General features: G+C 39.6%; 1 protein-coding gene across 2 annotated transcripts in view; it reads right to left on the bottom strand.

Annotated features, from left to right (window-relative positions):
• LOC132979103 (glypican-5-like) overlaps positions 1–9927 on the bottom strand; it is a 95892-nt gene extending 85965 nt beyond the window's left edge. For both annotated transcript variants that reach the window (XM_061044622.1, XM_061044621.1), the window contains exons 1-2: positions 9470–9927; positions 364–525 (exon numbers count right to left, since the gene is read on the bottom strand). In XM_061044622.1, the coding sequence (XP_060900605.1) occupies positions 364–525; positions 9470–9647 (340 nt within the window). In that variant the 5' untranslated portion in view covers positions 9648–9927. The remainder of the gene's footprint in view (positions 1–363; positions 526–9469) is intronic.
• Between the last annotated feature and the right edge of the window lie 8739 nt (positions 9928–18666).

Genomic DNA, 18666 nt, shown 5'->3' on the forward strand with positions numbered 1-18666 from the left:
GCCAGCTACCGAGACCTTGGTGAACTGGGTAAAAACTATTTTCACAGAATACTGCACAAATAAATACCTTTAGCAAAAAAAGAAAACAAACACAAAGTCATTGAAGTATTTGGAGTCAAATCAGCTGCACAGGGGTCGCAAGTTCAGATTGGCACAAAGTGGGGTGAAGTTATTAATTTTTATTCGTCTTAGAAACTACCAGTGTGGCGTATGAGTCATATGCATTGGTAGGTTCAGTATAGATAGCTGATTGACAACTCAACTAGCCAACCACTAAATCCCCAAATCTTTTCCCCATCCAGAAACAACAACCCAAGCCAGTCAAACTCAACCCATCCTTGGCCCCATTGTTCCAGCTCTTACCCTGGAAGGCATCCGAGTGGCCGGAGAGGAGGTGCTCAAGCTCATAGCTGTATGAGTGAATGTTGTGTTGGGTTTCTCTTTTTACTGCAAACTGGTAGCTCTCCTCCATCTTCCGGGTGCAGCAGGATGGACCCTGGTGCTTACAGACCAAAAGATCCACATCTAGGAGAAGTGAAGCAGACATCATTTTAATTCATTAACATTTAGTTTTTTGTTCATTTTAAATCGGTGGTAACACATGAAAAGGCATTTCAAACCATAATGATAACTAAAATGTATTTTATACTGTGAGATATATTTATATATGACTGTACACTGTACTGTGCAAATATGTGTGATACATGTATAGTCTCCTGAGTATGCACATAGATAGACGGGCCATAACTCCACTGGGAGACAGAAGAGGCACCATGGGGGGGTGAGAAAGTAGACCAAGAATTCATCCACGTTTCCTGCTATAAATACCGTGTCTGCCAAATGTATAAATATCTCTGGCTCAAAGCACTGCACACATGTCGTCAAGACATACATTATATACGTGTATGTATATTGTAAGTCCTATATAAACTTAAAAATACATGCATGCACTGGCATTTCGCAATGAAAATGTTATATAACTCACACATCCACATACACACACGTAAAGGTATTTTGTGTGACATCAGGGGAAGACAGACAATGGCCATAACACTGCAGTTCATTATGAGCACATGGAGGCAATGACCTAACTGCAAATACTATGATCCAAAGAGCAGCTCAATCAGGCACAATTACATCAGCTGAAACAGAGTCCAGGCTGCCCTGCCAGGCACTGTCACCTGCTTCTCACCATCTATACTTATACAAAAAGTGTCATGACATCACTGAGACTGGTCACACTAAGAATGAGCTATTAAAACTGTCCCTTCCCATATATTTCCTTGCAAAAATGAACATGCAAAGGAGCATTTTCATAATGCAGAAGTCTAAAATGATAACTAATTTTTACAGGGAGCGGGGTGGGGGGTGGACAGGGGGTAGCTGGAGGCAGGTGTTGTAACCAGAGCCTAAAGCAAGGTCTTAGGACAGACCGCAAGACCAGTGCCTCACTGTCCAAATCCCTCCATGAAACACAATAGGGTTGCATTCTCAATCCCTCTTTCCCTTTCTGCCCCCTCTCTCTCATTTGCCTGGCATATCCTAGTGAGGCCTGGGTGTCTCTTAATTACCCAGTGAGGCTCCATTTGTTCCCATCCCTGAGCCAGACGAGTGAAGTCATAACTGGCTGTCCTGCCCCTTTCCAGCTCATTATCTCCCTCTCTGTAGCAGTCCACTCTTTTTTAATGTTGACACTGTTTCCCTGTCGTTTCTCAGCTGATCTTACATTCCTATATTGTTTTCCCAGAAGTTTGCTTCTAACCTATACAGTATTTAATTAACATGACATTTTTGTTTGATTCGGGCGTTAATCCATCTTAAGTGTGCTTTAGTGTTCTTTTCCTATATTTGATGGGAGTAATAAATAAACCAGAAATCTTCTTCAACATACAAGCCATAGATGTCTACAGGTGTAAACTTAGATTGGCATGAAATTAGAAAATAAATAAATGTCACCAGTAAATGCTTTTCCCGAAGCAGCAACTCAGGAGTAACTTAAAAAAATGCTGAGCATCAAAGTCTAAACTTAGGTAATTCATTTAGGGTCACAGAGATACGAGAAAAAGTAATTACAGCTGGCACTCTACCTCCTCATTCTTGAGTTAGATGTCAAAACTATGAATAAAAAAGGTAACCGTTTAAACAGATCTCTTTTATGATACGAGTTATTGGATAGAGCAAACCTCGTCCCACTGCCAACCTGTAACTCTCAGCAATAAATCTTTAGTGCCATTTATCCAAACCTTTAGTAATGAATCAAAATAGCCTTACTAATTTGCATCTGAAAAGCATAGTGTAATCCTCAAGGGAAAGATGTCGATCTTTTCAAATATTCATTGCACACTGAAAGCATGATATGTTGTTTTAATCCTGTTTAAAGACCGTCATTTCACCATATTTGGTATCTGTCCCCTCTCCTCTTCTGTCCCTGACCCTGCTCTCCTCTCTGGCTGCCTCTTTCTCTCCTTTGTGTTGGTGTGTTATCAGTGATATGAAACTAATATCCAGGGACTCACAGTGGAATCCAGCCTGGCCTCTCCGTCCCTTGCGAGTAGATGCATGGAGTAAATGATACTCAGAGAGTCTTTGGCTGTTAAACCACCACAGCAGACAGGACAGCCTGACTGTGTCATGAATATATGCCAGGGCCACTTTCTGCGATCATTAGAAGTCATGCTATTGCTTGTGTGTGCAACAGTGAACATATTGCTGAGCCTGGTGTTTTCTGTCTTTGAAAACATTTTAAAATCCAGTATGATTTCAAAAGCAGTTTAGTGGCTTCTGCCTGAAGGGCAAACTAAAATATGTATTGAGGACAGGAGTCTTCGAAGGACTCTTCAAGAGTCATTGAAGTCTTCAATGTAGGACACACGGAATCTATTAATATCTGTCTGCCTTCTTTTTCAAAGTATGTTTTAACTAAACTTATGTTTTTCTTTCAACAAATATGGATAATTCAAACCTTTAAATGTCATTGACTTTTCTTTTTCAACCATTCCATGATTATGATTATTTTATGAAATAATTGTATTTGGTGTAATGTGGGTGAGTGCAAAAAAAAAAATATCAAAAAATTTGCCTCGTTTTGTAGGTATCCTTTGCAACAACAATTTCTTGAGATTTTTTCACATTATTTCCAAGGAATTATCAGAGTACTGCTTCAATAGCTCTGTTGGATTGATTAGGATGGCTGGTTTAAAAACTCTATTTTAGAGTTATTAATGTATTTGAAATGGGGACAACGGATAAATTGGACTGCAATTAAAAGTTTAAATGTACCAGCATGGAATATCATGGTAATATTTGTAATATGGGGATTGATTAACACAGTTTATGTGCAACAAGTGTATGAATTACAATTGTTAAGACTGCAAGCTATGGCTGTTCTTCTGGTTTCATATAGTAACATTTGCATTAAAAGTGACTCTAACAATCAGAGAAGACTTAGCTCTTATGTTCCTATATAATTAGTGCCCACTGTGCATGCTGTTCATTTTGCCTGGATAAACCTGAACACACTTGGCTCTCCAGACTGGGTGTCAACTCTGAATGCTAATTTGCTTAATTGTCTACTGGTGAAAAATACCACGAGTACATTTCTGTATTAAAGCCAGGGCTCAGGGGTCACGACTTGTTAGTTAAAGTACATTCATAAATACCCCAGTGCCCTTCATTGCAAAAGTCAAAACCCCTGATAGGAGACTCTCTACCTCTGAGTAATAGCCCTAATTTACATGGCATTCTCAATATCTGATGTGACAGTTAAAGGGATACTTCACCCATTGAAACATGAATCTGTATTGACATTGGGTCATATATGTAGTAGAATTGTGAAAGTGTCTTTTTGGCTCATATTGATGAAAGACACCAAATCCCAGAATGCACAGCACCGCAGGCCACTCCAACTAAGGTCCTCTAATTCAGAATCAGAAATACTTTATTAATCCCAGAGGGAAATTCGATCGATACAGTTTCTCCAAAATATACAATATAGCAGTAGAAATATAGTAATAAAAACATTTACAGACATATTTACTTCAACACATGAGGCCATTTCCTCAACTGATTCAGAGATTTCTTTCAGAATTGATCTTGGAAATTCCTGGCAGAAAACAGACTCTATGTCTATGTCCATAGGCAAACAGTGAGAGCACCAACACTACCAGTCTGCCCCAGCTCGGCTCCGGCTTCTCGTCCTCACTGCCGCCGACAGGCAGGCCTTATGTCTCTGCTGCTGAGCTGGCAGCGGCCGGTGGCGGCAATATAGCCGCAAGACGGTTGCTACCGACAGGCCGGTCTTGTGTCGCGGCCGGGCTCCCGGGGGCCGGGCTTGCGGCGGGTGGGCTTGCGGGCGGCCGAGCTCCCGGTGGCCGGGCTCCCGGCATTTTGCGTCACTGGAAGGTCCTTTTCAGACTTAATACAAAGATTTCCCATCTCAGGGGAAATGAGGGTGGGATGCACGACCATTCAAAAATACTACCAGGTTTCTAATGATACAAAGCTTAATGAAAATGGGTGAAGTATCTCTTTAAAGAGCTGAATACAGAATATGCTCAGAAGAAATTATAAGTATCCTTTAGAGCATGAGTTACCAAACTTTTCAGCTTCTGAACCCTAAAATGAAGGTGCTACAGACTGGGGACCCCCACTGTTCCTAGAGATAGTTAAAGTATATAACTTTTTGTAGTTATTTATTTTAAGAAAGGCTAGAAGCAGAATACAAGTCATTGTGTATACATTTTCCCTGAGTTGGCATACAAGACTTAATAACACACAGGTTTTTACATCTTTGCATGGAATAAGTAGCTCTGACTCCCACATTGTTGCTGCCATCTACAAACTGAAATTTTAAGGACTTTTTAAACACATCACTTTCATTTAAGCATCAATCTCACTTCATGACAATGGTTATATATATATATATATATATATATATATATATATATTATACCCATTTGGGAACCACTGCTTTAGAGCGCATGTGCATAACCTAGGAAAATGACTTGTATGAAGCTCAAATCTCCTAAAATTATGTGGCAAGTTTATTTGATTTGGAATGTGTTGATGACGGGGACGGTTGTGGTTTCCTGACGCTGCTGTTTTGATATTTTTTTGAGAACAGGAATAACTTTGTTCGAAATTGGGCAATTAATGCAGTGACCCTTCTCCTGCCTCAGGAAGCAAGTTTCCTTTGAAGTTCCCAGATCTACTGAACATACAGGATATTTACTCTATACAGATTTGCTGTGTTTTGGATGGACCAAGTTGAATGAAAAAGCTTTTCAAAGGGTCTTTGCCACATACCTGCGTTTTTTGGACAACCTTGAGACTCAACTGGAATGTTTAGATTTCCCAAACTCAAAGTTGGAACTGCCCGCAGTGATTGGCATGGGGTCCAGAGCCGAGCAAGAGGGCAGAGGTTGGAAGGACAGAGTTTAGAGAGGGAGTGGAAAACGTGTGGACAGATAGATGCAGACCTGATGAAGCAGCATTTTAGCAGAGAGGTGCAAAGCCACAGCCTTGAATAGTAATTACATTAATATTCTCCATAATGTATGAGAAGATTTATCTTTCAAGTACTACATATTTTCCTCGAGCACAAGAAGTTCATCTTTTCAAAATGGTTATTATCCTAGAGATGTACAGTAGATGATAAACTTAGTTTAAAAAACCTTGTTCAATCTAATTCTCCTAAACCTATACTAAGCCAGGAAAGTGGGGTAGCACGATTCACTGAAACACAATCCAATAAGATGTGGTGTGTAAAGACCGACTTAGAAAGAAAAATCAGCTTCAGACTGGGGAAGACTGGTGAGGCTTTATTGTTTGTGGGTGGACTGGAAAGACAGCTGGTAACGGTCGGTTCAATTGTCTGTCTTTTTAATTGAAGCCATGTCAGAGAGATGGTTTTTGTTTGTTTTGTTTAACCAGTAGATGGAGGTCTAATTTTTTTAGTATTTTTTTTTCTAATGGAAATAAATATAGTACGTAGAATTAGATTTTTAACATGAATGCTAAAAGATTATGAGTTTGTATGCAGTAGAGGGCACCGTGTATGCTCTCTCAGTGAGAAAGGCAAAGTTAAAAAGAGCATCAAAATAACTGCAGCCAATCAAAGGCCATGTTGATCTTTGAGAGCTTGCCAAGGTTTTTGACGCTGCTGTAACTGGTTAAGGATGTGGCGACATGTGATAACACACTGTGTTCCCATTCCCTTGCTATTAACACATGACCCTGCTTGCCTTGTAATAAAGATATGAGACACTTTCTCTTACACTCTAAAATAGCTGTTAATGACTCGGTAAATCAGGGACTGGCAGTGGTAATAAATTTTTAAAGAAGGGGATCTGTGTTGGTTTTGAACACAATCAGACCGGCTCTGCTTAGTCAGGTTTTATTGAGTTGTATAAAAGGTTGGTTAAATCTGAGGAAATGATCCAAAAAGGCAACTCAAGAAGCAATGCCTGTCAACAGCATTCCTCGCCATCTGCTTCTCAAATGACTTCCTCCTAAGGGTTATATCAGCAACATAATGAGATCTCAATATGAAATGTTTTGCTGTGTAGCTCAGTGCAAAGTGGGCAAAAGTTTTCAAATAAATTAGAGTATAAACAACTTAGTGCCACTCACTGATAACTGGAACGAGATAAACTCTGAACATATCAGAAATGCTCAAAATGAAATAATAGATAATTATTTTTATTTTTTAACATTTTACTGTTTTCTCAAATGAAACATTTAGATACTCCCCCCATTACTGCTTTACTAATTACAAGGCACTATCCTACTGATAGGATATCAGGCTTTCTGTGGATACAAAGGAAGACTACATAAAATATTTGAACTGTAAAGATGTGGGTTTTTTTTTTTATTATAAGATCATATCCAAAAGGCCTGTTCTTCAGTTCCCTGCTGCTGCACTCCTCCTGGCGCTTAGTGTGAAATCTGCTCGCCACACATGAATGAAACGCAGCACTGTATCCTAAAACAAACACCAGGCTGTGAAAAGGGCTGAAGCTTTGCCACTTCAAATTTCAAGACTTGCTTTTGTTGGCATTTGATCTGAGTACTGAAGCGGAGTAGTGAAATTGTGTACACACATACACACACACATATACACCAAATCTCCCACTCTAACACCCCCCTTCCATTGGTCAGCGCTTTGAAGAAAGGATTGGGCCTGACCCAGAGCAACATCTCTAAAAGGAGGACAAATACAGAGCAAAATAAGATAGAAACCCAAAATGTACTCCTGGAAACTACTGCTATGTTTGATTAGCTGGGAGAGAAAGAAGGGTGGTGGAGGGAAAATGAACAGAAATGCAGTTCATCACACCTTGTAAGCAAACACAAATATTTTTATCAGTTAAAGGTCCAAAATGAAGTGCCACTGTCTGTATCTGGATTACATCAGCCCCAAAATGTTAAGGTTAGATAGTGGGTGAGACAGAATCAAATACAAATGTGGGGGAAGTAAATGTATTACAAGTAAAGGCTATTGCACACCACTCCCACTGTACTGTGTACTTCTGTTTTCTCATTGTAAGATGAGATACTGCTCAGAAGCTGCGATTTAAGGCGGACACACTCTACTGTAGCTTCTTCCAACGCTCTGAACCTTGTCATCCAAGTCTCGCTCCAGACTGGAAATTGACATGCCCTGTTGCTAGTAGCGATACCCTGCTAAACAAACATATCAAGTGGTTTGGATGCACCTCTAGGTATGTTTCCCACTCAGCTATCTATTGCTCTTCTCCCTGTTAAAGCATGTAGACTCAGGCTGGGTGATACTTAAGCTTCCACCAACCTGCATGTGACACTATGCAGCAAGAATTCTGAGCAAGAGTCATAGAGATAGTTGTCATCGTATGCCTGTGGGTGTAAGAGTATTCATGAGGAAAAAACTGAAATCATCGATATATCTCTAAGGATTAAAGACTCACAGATAACCGTGATGAAGCGTGCGACTATGTTTGCACTGTAGAATAACTTTCAAGCAAAACTAGCATAGTTGATCCAAAGTCTACATGCATTTAAAATGTGATTTTCCTCCAAAACAGATTTGGGGCCAGTGTTCGTCCTCATTAAACAACTTCTCCTCCGTGCGCAGGAAGAAAGCACAGCACCTCATATCGACAAACTAACTATCATAGTTCCCAGATTTTTTTTTAATAGTTCAACTATGTCTGCAGAGCTGCAAAAACATTTATCAATGGAACTCTTAAAAGAATGTATGCTTATTATTGTGGCTGTTCACCATGAGCCTGGTTTTGCACAAGATTTCTGCGTCTTAAAAGGAAGTTTTTTCTTGCCTCTGTAACTTTGATAAATGTTGCTTAGTGTTGTGCTCATTTGGGATTAAAATTGGGTATCTGTAACATAACAATGAGTAAGGTCTTTCAACGACTTTTTGAAAAGTGTCTCACTATAACATTTGTTGTGAATTGGTGCGATACAAATAAAGTTTGATTGATTGAAATAAAGATTGATTTCTGACCCAAGTGCTTGCAGGCTAAAAAGCCAATGCCAGCCCAAGTATTTAAAGTGGCCTCATGATATAAAGCCTTTTGCAAAACAACATAAACATTGTAAATTCCCTATTGTTGACGAAATATTGGAGCCTCTGTATCCATAGAGATTATACCAAATGGGTCCTCTGCATCACACTAGACTTTCTCTGGCTCAGAACGCTTATCTCAGCAGCTTGTGAATGTGCTGTTTGGCTTTTTGCCAAAAAAAGTGCAAAATAATTGTTTAATCTCTCCAAACAGACTGCTTTATGATAAACAGCTGGGTGGCATGTTCATCTGCAATTTGTGAAGAAAAATCAAGCAGCTTTAATATTATATAACCAAACAGAATAATTTAAACATGTACCATTAAAATACTAACAGTATTTCTATACAGTTGCGTTTGGGGAGAAATAAAAGTACAAGGAACATAAAATGCATATACAAAAATGTGCTTAAAAGCAAGTGGAGCCATAAATCCCTTGCTTCATGATCAGTTCTAATATGTCAATATGCTATATTGTTTAGCATACATATCATAATTGATAATAATCAATAGTATCCCACAAATATAACATCAGAGATTGGTACTTTATAAAAGACTTCAGAAATATGTTTAACCAACACAGATTATATGAACAACATAGATTACTTTAAAAATGTACCAGGCCAAATTATCTGCTCTGTCTCTCAACATTTAAATCTCTCCCTGCTGTCACTTGTTTATTTGTTTTATGGAGACCACTTCAAATAATTGTTTACTGAGTCACGTGGGTTTTTGACAGAAGCAATATATATGTAGGCTAGTCATAAAAACAGTTTATGTTTTCCTAAAATCGCTATGATTGTGGTGTAAGGTAGGCTACTTGTGTGACTTCTGTTTGGCTCAATCTATGGTAGTTGCAGTGCGCTTTAGCCTAAGTGCTCTTCACTTGGAGGTGCCAAACCCACTGGCTCACCTGTGCCAGGTGTCTCCGGTACGCGGTGCAGCGGCCCGACCTGTCGCAGCTGGAAAGCAGTCCTCACTTCATGACAACTGTACGCATCCGCGTCGATCACAACCACCGCAAATATGATCGCCGACCAAATCCAAATGGATCCGCAAGAGTCCACGCGTGGGCATACTCCTCGGGACATTGCCGCATCACACACCTGGTATCCTCGTGGATAGCCTACTGACAGTAAACTGTGTGACAGTGTTGGAAACGGACGCCGCTGGAGTACAATGAAGCGACGATGAGTTTAAACATTTGACAAACGTTTCCGTCTTAGTCTCACATTATTGGTTGGGATGAGTGTGAGCGCCTCACAGCAGAGCTTCAGAGTCTTCTCTCGGATAGAGGAAGAGTGGTGTGTGGGCTGAAGCCAGCCTGTCCCGCGCTCAACACTTTGCAGTGGTCGGCTGTCTGCATGCCTGTTTCCAAAGCCTCGCGCACTCCCCTCCCTCTCTGTTTACTTCAGCTAAGTGCCCCAACTCAAACTCAATATAATAACCCTGAAGGGAGGTACTTTGTCATAATCCTGAGAACATCTGAAGATGCTGTAACAAAACAACTTGATATTATATTTAAAAAAAAAAAAATGATTTTAGGGAAAGCATTTGCATCATGATATGATTTTCTTCAACTTTTTTTTTCACTCTGGAAAAAAACAAAACAGATCTCCATTCCGTTAGAATATAAAATGAAATATTATGAATTGCATGAAAAATTAACCACTTCTTGGATAGGGCCTATTTTCGTATCTACAAATCACTCTTTTAATCAAACCCTCACCTTCATCATTTTCTATCTCATGCCTGTTTAGTCTTCATCAAGACTTGTGAGGATGAGGTCATGCACTAGGCACATAGACTTCTATCTCTTTGGGTCAGTACAGTCAATTTAGAATAATAGTTTTCAGAATACAGAGACATTTGAGTGGCAACTTATTCTCACTACAATCTTGCGCTCCAAGGGGAAGCCAAATTATTTCATAAACATCACTGCCATCTACTGGACAAAATGCATGGCAAAATGCAACCATTGTAAAACGTGATCTTTCACCCCATAGTTTTACACCATGGCCTTTTTTACAACGTCAAAAAGCTCCTTTAAGGCTTCACAATCATCAATATAAACTGTTATATCACATAATGTTCATGTCATTATGTTTTACAGAAGTTGTGTTTAGTCATTTGGATTGATTTAAGATATACATTTAGGTGAAGAACAGAGCTGTTTAAGGAACATGTAAGAATCCACATGCAGACTGCAAGGCTTTAGAAGACAATGTAACCAAGACAATTCATTACAGAAAAGTAATTTGACAAGCCCATTTTTTCCAACAAATGACAGGTAAGTAAATATTAGAGTACACCAAGTGTTTTTGCATTAATTCCTTACAATGTAACCACATTACCTCTCTTATATTGAGATAGCATTGTCTTAATGGCATACTATTCACATGTGGTTTACACAGCAAAAGACAAAAGGCCATTGTTACTGTAATAATATGTAGAACTAAAAGCAAGTAAAAGCACAGCATAGCAATGACAATTGACATAATTTAAAAGACTTGAGTGTGTGTGTCAACCAAAAACCTCTGCTTGCACAAGGAGCCATTCACCTCAGGATATTCATAACACACTTAACAGCTGATGCCTCAGTATACACTTTACGAACTTTGAACAGGGAAGAGACTGACATCAGCCCTTCTTCATGGTTTGAAAATAATACAATCCAAATGTATTTGTAGCAAATTTATAAACAACATAATATGACCAAAGTGCTGTACAATGAAGTTTAGAACCTAAAACAACAACATGGTAGCTAAACAGCTGTGGTTGATAGCAAATCTCTATGGATTTACAGCTGTTAGTGTTGTGTAGTTTGACTAAAAGGCCTTCAGGAGTGTCTACAATGACTAAACACTATAGATATAAGTAGCAATGTCCGTCTGAGTCCTTATGATGCCAGCACCAGCTGGTCGCGACATTCTTATTTCAAGCAATCTAGTAGAGGGTGCTCTCGCCCACTACTACAGGAACTACTACTAATACAGGCTGTTGAGATGTGAAGTAGAGCAGGCTGTATGTCCCTAACTTTTCATTGTGCAGATTTGGACAGTTAGTTAAAAAAATATCTAGATAATCTGACAAATTTTCTGATGTCAGGGTATCCGATTGGCACTTTTTTTTTTTTTTTTTAAAGATACTCAGCCTAAGTACCAAGTAGTTACCAGTTTTGAGGCACCTGCAGCAGTCATGTTGTTCTCCCTCTGCATATCTATGAAGCATCCTCTGGACCAGCAGAGTCAAGGGGTATTCGGCCTTCTATTTTCCACTGCATCTTGACTGAACAGCTGTCAGTTCAAATTAGATATACTTCTTCTGGGCTTAGTCTCAACTCACCTGAAGAGGGCCCTCAGCAGGGGTTCATGCACATAAAAGTGCGGAGGTTGCATGCTCTCAGATTTTCTTCCATCCCTAGAAGGCAGATACGATTTTAATTAGAACATCCACATGTTTAATGCAAATAGTCAAGTGAATTATCAAGATCCAGGTTGTAAAACCCTGAAGCTTGAAAACATTTGCTTGAATTAAATAGGGGCTTGTATGAGCTGTAAGCATTTCATAAGCATGTTAAGCATTTTTATGAGTAACTTAATGTAAGGTGGCATTCCTTTTGGAGTGATTTCTATTCTACATGTATTGTCCAAACAACCCCAAAGAAAATAAATCACCTGCTGGATAAAAGAACTTGGGTTCACCTCCATAATAGGTAAATGCACTGAGGCGGATGCCACTATAGCTGGATAACTCGATTAAACATTTGGAGAAAAAAAACCCACCCCAGATATTGGCTTAGTTCAAGTTTTTGTAATGAGCCCAACAACATAAAATGACACACACAAAAAAAAATCCTTTGTAAATCTGTTCCCACGGTTTACAAATCCATGTGCAATGATTTGATAAACTCTGCAAACAGATTTGGACTGAGCCATGCAAGGCTCAGATAAGAAAATGATGAAAAGTTGTTGCAAATCCATTCTAGGTTTCCCAGACTGTGTGCATGAATTTGTAAACTGTGCATATAGTTTTACAAATCTGTGCACAGTCCGTGGGCCTCGATTATAAACAGTCTGCAACCAGGACTTGAGAGCGTTTTCTTCAGGCACCTGGGGCACCTTCTTCCTGTACATGCTAAAATTGTATTGCAGCTCTTGGGGAAGAAATATATTCATTGTGGGGGAAAAAAAGCTTCATTATACATCGACACCAAACAGCAACCTCTGGTGGTGAAAGATTAACCTGATGCGGAGTGCAAAATCCAGCAGTTTGTCGAGGGTCTGCTTGAGGCTGAAGTTTTGATTTTATGAACAATGTAACGGTTTGCCATAATGCTTAAAACCTGCCGCAGCTCCATCTCTTAGCCTGTCGTTAGGTTGACTGAAAGTGAGGCTGAGACAGGATTTATAACATGGAGGCTGCTGCCCATTAGCCTCCAGAGCCCCCTGCAGTAAATGTCTTATTTGTTCATTTGCATAACTTTATTTTGTTGACTTCTGATTACAGCTGGTGAATGACAGATTCCAGCTGAACTTTAAGTAACGCTGGGTAGTAAACCAGCGTCTATCGTAAAAGTGAGATCACAAAGTGGTAAATAAAAGTGATGTGTTTATGAAATTACTGTCATCGTGGAGATACCATCAAGCAAACATGTAAAACACACCAAAGAGGGGAAGCCAAGGAAGGTTTATTTATATAGAAACATTTCAGCAACAAGGAAATTCAAAGTGATTCACACCATACATCAAAAGCGTCATTACAGAGGGAAAAAAACATACAATTAAGTATGAAATATGTAAACATATAGGATTTAAGAGACATTAAGTTGAAAAAAAAACATTTAAAAATAAGAAATAATAAACAAATATTCCTTTGAAAACATGACTATATTTCATAGTATTTCATTTTAATTTTTCTAAAAAGTCTATTCAGACAAGAAGTGTAGGTTTATGGCAGGGAATGTTCATGTCATAGAGCAAGACCACTGGGATACATATTGGAGAGGCTTTTGAAAAATGGAGAGGTCAGAACGTAGAACACCTGGTTAAATACAGCTCTTGTCAATGTTTTAGAATTTGGACTGCAGTACCCATTTTAAACGCTAGATGTCAGACTTACATGTTGCTCCTTTGACTCTTTTTTTAAGGAAAGTTTAGAGCTGTGTGAATCTTAGGACGGTAGGTGAGTGGCTTGACAATTTATCCCAATGAGATTTCCCGGTTGAATACATTTGAAATAAAAAAGGAAATAAATATGTTAAAGCCATGCATTCAAAACTTTGATATAATAGTCTGAAGGTATTGGCATTACAGTATGGCTCAACAATGAGTAGAAATACCTATTATGCTTCATTTCTTACAAAATAACATACAAATAATAATTCAATAGGCTATTAGCCTAATACCAGCATGAATTGAATACTTTTGCAAAATCGGCATATTCCTCCTTTCATCTCCAAACAATATTTGTGTGGTGTAAAACTCATGCAACGTTATGTTACTATTAATGTTAATAAAATATACATGCAGGAAAGTATTTCTTGTTCATGAAGTGAGGGGTTTAGCAGGATTGAACAGGAACTCTACATGTCTCTTCTTTTTTTTTTTTTCAGAAGAGCTGAGCACCCCTAAAGATCCTAAAATCGCCCCTGCCTGTCAAGAACTGTTTGTAGCAAAGGTAAGAGAGCCATGATAGCTAACAGACACTGTCAGATAGTTGGGCGGACTAGCATGAACTAAACTTTGATTCGGATTAAAACTTGTAGAAATAGTGCAATTGCTAAAAACTGTGCTGGGCTAAAAAGTAACATCGACATTTAACACCACTGGTGATAACCCACCAAGATATCTGGCCACTGTTAAATAAAATGTTACATTAATTGATATCTCTGTTTTAGTTTGCTCATTTCTTTTCTTCATCCTATTTGGGTGCTCTTTCCTCTTTAAATGACCCTTTATTTAGTTTTATTTTCAAGTTTAGTTTTATATGCTCTTTTATATTTAATAGGTATTTTCAAATTGTATTTAGGGTACTTGTTTAAAACGTATTTATTTATTTATGCATTTCATATTTATTTAATTCCCCCAGTTAGTGAAAGTAGCCTATGTCAGCTTTGCTAGATTTGAAAAAAACAAAAACAAAAAAAGCAATGTAAGACTGAATTTGACGAATTTGCTCTTGAGACCACAGAGAAGATAATAATCAGACTGGGGAGATCACAAGCTGCAGCAATAGTGTTTCTGTGTGGTGGCCCTGGGCCTCAACCTCACTGACCAGCAAGAAACACAATCTTTAACTATTCTTTTTCCTCTGGCTTTAACTCTGCCTCATCATTTGATGATTTACAAAGTTTCCAGTCAGACAGATAGGCTATAGCTTACTTCTTCACTCATTCTTGCTTTAGCTCTTAAGGCCACATTCAAAAGTAGGCTACTTTACTGTACTGTGCTCCCTTTGTTTCTTATTTCAGATTAACATTATGATAATGTCTGTGTAGGTTCTCAGTCAAATGTGAAGCAAGGAATTGTGATTATGTGTACCACATCTTGATTACTGCACCACAAAAACACAAATTATAATAAACTGGCATATCATTGAGAGAGGAAGTATTTTAGTAGTAGAAGATAGGAAACATTTGATTAGCAATAACTAGAGAGTGAACAGTATTTCTTTACCAGAGATATTTATATAACGAGAACACATGATGCTCATGCTTCAAGAGAGTCATTTCATGCTTTTTTACAACCATGAAACAACAGAAAACAATTTCATTGTCTGAAATATATGCACTTCTATAGTTGGTCAGCAGATGGTGCCAATAACCCAAGTTAAAAATTCAACCCTAGTTATCGTGCTTGTTTATAAATGCAGGTTAAGTTTTCTGTACACAGTAAAACAAGTTTCAAGGTGACAATGGTCATAATAATTTATTATGTTTTCCTATCTGAGTTGACAGATAGATTTCTCTACAGCCAGCAAGCATTATAAAGCGTCATCAGTCAACAGCATCCGTGTAGTTTAACATAGAACCTGGCATTAGCACAGGATTGGTTTATTACATCCCCATGCTAACCGTCTTTAAATGGTCATTAACACTGTCTCCTCGGATGCCATTTAAGGCCAGCCGATTCTTTGACCTGGAGGGGATCCTTCATTATGTGCCTTCATGCTGTGTCTGAGTCCAGTTGTTAGTGGACACTCTTTGGGGGCTTCAGGCCATCAGTTCTGACCCTCTAAACTGGAGATTTAAGAGGTTTATGTGGGGTTAAACCCCCAAGATTGGAGCCCTCAACTGCCTGTTTGAGAGATTACGCTATTCCGTCTCCTATTTTCACCTGTCTGTCTAGGGGAAACAGCGGGAAGTGTGAAGGGTGGTCTTTAGAGACATGCCTCAGCTTGACATCTCTGGAGGAAAAGAAGTGGTGATAAATGAGTGTTGGGAGGCTCGATTAAGTTGAACATTACCTCATGCTGTGCTGCTGAAATCTAAGGAATACTTGGATAAGATTTGGTTAAAAAAATCTTTATAAGTAATATGCTGTATCTTGCCTTCAGAGATTTCTAAATAGGGCATGTTGTGCAATGCATACATTTACTATACCAGCATGCATACATGCAACATTGAGTGGTCAAATGTCTGCAAATTGCTGGCCAAAGCTAGAACCTTATGCTCCATTTCTCTCAGATGGAGATGTGGGGAGTGGAAGTAAGCCGTGCTGCATCTTTAATGAGAGTCTGACATCTTCAGTGCCACTGTCTGTCATATCCTTACCTGCGTGACACTCCCATGGAGGACAGAATACAGAGTACCATTAAGACTAATGCTCCTCCCAGCATTTACATTTACAATCATTGAAGGCAACAAATCCCAATTAAGGAAACATTGTATGTGAGGTCAATTATTTATTAAGGACTCTGTTGCCTGAGCGGCATTTAATTGATTGGTAAAATGGTTTTTATGGACTCTTCATTAGCCTGTTACAGCAGTGGATCAATACAGCATCATTGCTTGCATGATAGAACAGAGTACCATGTCTCTGCTACAGGCTGTGTTGGGCTGTATTTGTAAACAGTCATTAGTGTCTCAGTGGTCAACTAAATACATGAATTGCTGATGTTGTTGAATGTTTCATGACCAAATGACAGATTGCCTTGATACATTCTTGTGGCATGTAAGTACAGCAAATGCATTAGTGAGATTTTCTGACCACCAAATTGTAATAGCCCTCCAATCATTGGCCATTTGAAGCCCATAAGATTGCAGTAACTGAGCGCTAGCTCAGCAACTATAACTTGATTATCATCAGCATAATCCTAATTAATTTGAATAAAGTGAGACCTTATTTTCATAATGTATTCAGGCAGTTTGAATGCCCTTTTCTCTGTATGCGAGTCTTTGTCTGTGAGCGTGTGTGCATGGAAAAGTTACAGGCTTTTTTTCTTTCAGATTTCACCCTCCATTCTGTCCCTCAGGGAGAGTCCACCACTGTTCACAAAACAAAGTACTGTTGTGCACAAAGGTGGTAAAGTGTGTTTAACCCATTCACCTCTGGGATTTCCTCAATGTCTGTGTTCATTGAACTCTGATGGGATCTAAATACTTCCTTTGAGATTGCACACACGGGGTCAGCCGGGGCCCTTTGTGTATATGTGCATGTGCATGGGTGCGTGTGCTGAGTTGGTCTGGATAGAGTGACTTGCTTTGTGCCTGACCAGTCGACCAATTCCCCACAATAGGCAGAAAAAGGGGGTGACTACCTTTTTGACAGGGCATTTTATCTCAGTGAGATGATAGCAATCAGCTTTTTATGGCATGTGGCATGCTGTTATAAGAGAGGTGGGGTGAAGGGAAATACAGTCTATCTCAACCCTATTGTACCTTTTCTCCCCCACTCTCCAAACGTTCATTCTATTATTGTATTGGATATGATTATCAAAAGAGGCCTCCAAATGACCTTTGCTGTCATAATTCCAAAACAGATGCCTCTTTTTATAATCATATGTGATCCAGCACAGTGATTCATCCCTAACCTGGCTGAACCCACCAGTCCGTTGTTGCTCCATTTTTGGCTCCTGGAACCCTTGCTTTATTTTTAACAACACCATTATCCCATCTCTGCTTTAAACCGACTACCACATTTTTGTGAAAACTGATTTAGTTCCCCCCATTTCCTACTCCTACACCAGCATCCCTTTTTTTTTAACCCCCTGTAAAGTGCGAGACACCTCCACTAATAGAGGGAGGGGGGAAAGTGAGGGAGGTGGGAGAGAGGGGGGTTAAGGGAAATGGAGGGAAGGGTTGATAAAAACAACAGATCTCTGCTCCCTAATCCTTTTGTGTCGACGGTGTTAATCCATCCGAGTAAGCCCCCCCCATCCACCCTCACCAGCACTACTCACCCCCACCCCCCACCCCACCCCTGCTTTTGCACCATATACCAGGCGCTCCCTCCACATAAACAACCCACAGCACTGCTGAAACCAATACTCGCTCCCTAGACAGACAATCAGAAGCTGCAGTAGCCCCCTGAATAACACACAACTCATACTCAACTCTGTCCCTGCTTTCATCCCCATTATATTTGTGACCACTGGGAACAAGTCCCTTTTCTAAGATGCTTGCTTTGTTTGTTTATGCAAACATATTATAATGTGGCATCAGCATGTCAATGTGTGTGTATTGGAAATTGCAAAGTGTTGTTTTCCCTTTTTGTGTGTTTTGCTTCCATGCATTTGCTCCCCTATGTTTTTTTTCTTGCTTTGTTTTAACTACTGTACATGTAATGAATGCACATGAGAGCAACACGGTGTATCCACTGCAAGTGTTTTTGTGTCGTGGTCTTGTTTACGAGCTGTAAGAGAGAGGGGGGAAGGTGGGGGGTAGCTGGGGAGAGGGAGCGCAGTGGTTGCCGGGGGAAGAGGAGGTTGTGTCTAATGAGGTCACACCCTGGCAACCTTGTGACTCCTCCCACTCACCCCCCCCCCCCCCCCCCCCCTCATCTCCTCCTTCCTCCCCTGCTCTTTTCACTTGGCCCCCTCTAAGTGTGCCCACCCACTCAACCCCCTCCCCTCCTCCCTCACCCACTGACAGGGAGAGCTCTCCGTGGT

This window comes from Labrus mixtus, chromosome 8 (genome assembly GCF_963584025.1).
Source record: "Labrus mixtus chromosome 8, fLabMix1.1, whole genome shotgun sequence".
Taxonomy (NCBI): Eukaryota; Metazoa; Chordata; class Actinopteri; order Labriformes; family Labridae; genus Labrus; species Labrus mixtus.